The sequence below is a fragment of the Rhagoletis zephyria genome, unplaced genomic scaffold (assembly GCF_001687245.7).
Source record: "Rhagoletis zephyria isolate East Lansing unplaced genomic scaffold, Rhagoletis_zephyria_1.1 Rzeph_scaffold_06416, whole genome shotgun sequence".
In the NCBI taxonomy this organism is placed as follows: Eukaryota; Metazoa; Arthropoda; class Insecta; order Diptera; family Tephritidae; genus Rhagoletis; species Rhagoletis zephyria.
Window position 1 is genome coordinate 31931 of NW_016163499.1, and position 4282 is coordinate 36212.

Consider the following 4282-nt stretch of genomic DNA (forward strand, 5'->3'; position numbering starts at 1 on the left):
TTTTTCCCCGCATTCCAACCTTAATGGCACAATTGATGTTATTAACACAGAGGAATCTGTAGCTTCTGTGCCATGAAATGCTTGTTTATATGAGCTATGGCCAGAACTCCCATCGAAGCCCCATTTTGTATATAAACATAATTCAGACAGTTCTTTTTTGTTTAAAGAATCAATCACACTGTTTTGCAGCAGTACTAGGCGTTCAACAGTGGGATTAAGAAGCGCCCCTAAATCAAGTTCGACTCAGGATTCACATACTCTCATACTATCGCTTTTTGGATAACATTGTTTTTTTGCTAACTGGACAGCAGTGTACGAGGGAAACCTTTCTGGAGCAGCCTGTTTCACAATATTATATTGATGCCGCGATAGTCCAGCTTCAACCAAAACAGCTAATGCTTCTTCACTACTCAGTTTGTTGGACACCACCGACTTAAGTAAACTTTTTCTGTATTTATCCGCTCTCGTTGGTGAGCAAGAAGCTACATCATGTACTAACTTAGACGCCCCAATATTACCAGATTCCCTTAACTTCACTTGAGTTGCAAAAGCTGGCATTGATAATGATGTGTTGTCTCTCAAATCCTTGGTTTTTTTGTACTTTGTTTTTGGGCCGTATTCTTCGAAAGCAATCTCTTTGCGACTTCGTTTTAGCTGTTTAGTAAAAAAAGAAATAGAAGAGTCTAACCAATTCCGATGGGTTTTAAAGAAACGTTCTTCTTTTCTATGACATCTTGTCCATCGCGTTTTAAATTCGGAGATGAAACGATTCATTGTGGCATTAAAAACAGGAATATCTTCATCTGATGGTCCAGTAAGCTTATTTATTTCTTCCTTTAAATAGTTGAACTAATCTTCAAAATGCTGGAATCCTGAGTTTTGCGTTAAGTTGTATAGATGTTGACGAGTGAACATACGTGTGCATGAACTTATCCCTAACAAAATAGATAAAACATTTGTTAACTTTTGAAGTGGAAATAATTTTCCATTTAGCTTTTCACAATTAAATTGACATTCACAATTAAATTGACATTCACTGGCACAAAACTAACATTGTCTATCGAAAAAAATAAAGTAATAAACCATCACAACAGCGCTGCAACGTCACAAACAAAAAAAAAATTTTAAGTTTGCCTCCGGTGGGATTCGAACATGAGACCTCCGGATTACTAGGCCAGCACGCTACCTTCGTAACCACGACAGGTTGCGATAAAGTTAGATTAAACTGTATTTTAAGTGATTTCATATCTAACGCTTTACGATCTTTACAAATCAGTAATACAACAACGACACAAAACAAATAATAAATATCAATAAGAAAACAAAACAGAAACACAAAACGCCAGCAACACAAAACATGCAAGGAAATTGATCATTTTTGTCCACTGACATTATGAACAAAAATTTGAATTAATCAAAAGAGCCACAAAAGCGCACCTCAATTTTTTGCAGAAACATCGTCTACAATCCGCAAAATTAAAAAAAAAAAATCATAGCGCGATCTGGTCCGATAATTAACTATATGTCCAACTATATACCACAAATATTCACATTTTGGGGACTTTGAACAAAAAAAATTATTTAATATATTAAATCACTTTTTTTGCTGCAATACTTATATCTGAAAAATAGTTCAATACCTGAAGTTTAAGGCTCCATACTCATATTTAGATTTCACTTGAAAATTTTTTAACGAAAAACACTTTGATTAACTTGAAATATCAATTTTACAGCGGGCGCAAGCGAATAGGGAATGAAGNCGCAAGCGAATAGAGAATGAAAGTGTAAATTCAAAAACACAATGCAGCTGCACTATACAACTTAGCGCCGTTATTTTTTCGGTTAGTGATGCAGAATTATGTCTAGTTTCTATGGTTATTAAGTATTCGAGTGTTATTTCAAAATAAATTTTTTAATTAATCTACACTTTTGATACCCAATACCCCAGTGTGCGTCGTTTCCTTTATATACATTGATGATTCTTCCAAATGGCCACTGCAGTACCGGTGTGTTTTCTTCTTTGATGATCACCATGTCACCTACGTTGATGTTGTTGTGTTGTGTCTTCCACTTATTTCGCAGTTGAAGGTCCGATAAATATTCGCGGGACCACCGATTCCAAAACTCGCGTTTGAGGTGAGAAACAAGTTTCCATCTTGTTAATAAATTTGTTTGCTGTGGCCTACACGTTGGATCAACTTGGGCATTAAGGGGTTCTCCTATGAGGAAGTGGCCTGGAGTTAAAGCTGTTAGATCGTTAGGATTGTCGGACATTGGGCTGATTGGTCTGGAATTTAGGATTCCTTCCACCTCGATGATTACCGTGTCCAATTCTTCATACGTTAAGGACGCTGTCGAGGTGCTTCTTATTAGTAGATGCTTAGCTGATTTTACCGCTGCTTCCCATAAACCGCCAAAATGTGGAGTCCTAGGAGGTATAAAATGAAATGTTATTCCCTTTCCGCTGCACTGCTTTACTATTGATTCTCGTGATGAATTTCCATAAACAACGTCAGTAAGTTCAGAAAGCTGGTTTTTCGCGCCTACAAAATTGGTTGCGTTGTCACAATATAAATTTTGACAATGTCCTCTTCGGCTTATAAATCGTTTTAAAGCACCAATAAATGCATCCGTCGTTAAGTCGCTGACTAATTCCAAATACACTGCCTTTGTGTCAAAACCGCTACATAGGCCTTTTGTGGTTTCTTTCCCCTTATCTTGAAGTGATCCCAAAATGGCCCGCAGAAGTCCACGCCTGAGTTGATGAATGGTCTTGCTGGAGTTACTCTTGTTGAAGGCAAGTTCCCCATAATTTGACTCATTAGTTTTGGCTTAGCTTTGGTGCATCTTACACAGTTGAGCACAATTGATCGTGCCAGCAATTTTCCCGTTATAGGCCAAAATCTTTGCCTTGTGTAAGCTAAGAGCGCTTGAGGTCCACAATGACGGTTTTCTTTATGGATCATTTGTACTAATAATTTGGCGAGTGAATTGTTATGTGGAATTAGCATAGGGTGTTTGGCATCGTATACAAGTTCTGATGCTTGTAGACGCCCTCCAACTCGGATGATACCATTATTGTCCAGAAACGGTGACAGGCTGCGGAAAGAACTGTTTTTGCGAACTTCGTTGTATTTTTTAAGGTGCTGAAGCTCTTCCTCAAAGTCCGATTGCAGCATTGTACGAACGATTACCACAAGTGCTTTTTCCAATTCGTGTACGGTCAAGGGAATGTCTGACTCCCGCGATTGGTTTCTGGCCTGGTTGATAAATCTCAGCATGTAGCCTGTCACTCTTTGTAATGTTTTGAAAGAGCCATTGTGTCGAATGCTATAAAGTACGCTTCCTTCATGTCCAGTGGTTGCAACAGCGACTGATGTCACCCCTTTTCGTTCCATGTTGATACCTTCGTCGATTACTGATAATGCCTTGGAATACTTTGAAGGCCAAGTGCCTTCTTTACCAAGCAAGATTGTTGGCCCATAAAACCACATATTGCAGGTTTCTAGTCTCCCCGGCGGCAGTCCTCGTGATAGAATGTCAGCTGGGTTGTCTTTTGAGCTTATATGCCGCCATTGTTCAGCGATAGTGTGCTCATGAATAACAGCTATACGGCTTGCCACAAATGTTTGATATGATGCTGAGGATGAGTTAATCCATGCCAACACGATTTGTGAATCAGATGCTGCATCGTAGTCAGCTGAAAAATAGAATGAATACCCAAAAATTCTCTTTCTACCGTTACTTTCTGTGGAAATTTGTCTCGCATAAAAATCATGTTTTGCTTTGTTCAATTTGCAGCGAAGTTGAAGTCAGTCAATGAAGTGAAGTACAAGAGTGAGGAAGTACAATTTTAAGCTTAGTTAAATATGCATGTATGTACATACCGATTTTTAAGAAAATCTAAATACCTAAAAAAATACATATGTATGTATAAAAGCTGATTTATAAAAATTTTAATTAATTTTAATCTTTTAAGACTTTTTCTGATTTCAATTTAATATAAATAAGTATGTACTTATCTAGGCATTCTACATTAGTTTCTCTGTAAGGCATTCTTTGTTCGCTTCTCTGGATTCTGTTTATCCATGCGTTCTCCCTTCGTTTGAAGGTAATGTTGCGGGTAAGGGCTTACCTCCAATGACATGCCCATGTTAAAATAAGGCCTTCTTGAAGCGAAAGGGTAAGCGATTCCCATCGCCTAGCTCGTTTCCACTTTCGTTTCTGTGGTAATCGTGTTTTTTGCTGGGTAAGCTAGACGATGTGGCTACATACTTTTGGA

At 38.0% G+C, this 4282-nt stretch overlaps 1 protein-coding gene across 1 annotated transcript in view; it reads right to left on the reverse strand.

Moving 5' to 3' along the window:
* The window catches only part of LOC108373142 (uncharacterized), a gene marked incomplete at its 5' end in the record, with an annotated part of 4795 nt that extends 1095 nt beyond the window's left edge, over positions 1-3700 (reverse strand). Inside the window, one exon of the mRNA XM_017628990.1 lies at positions 2663-3700. Coding sequence (XP_017484479.1) covers positions 2663-3700 — 1038 coding nt within the window. The remainder of the gene's footprint in view (positions 1-2662) is intronic.
* Between the last annotated feature and the right edge of the window lie 582 nt (positions 3701-4282).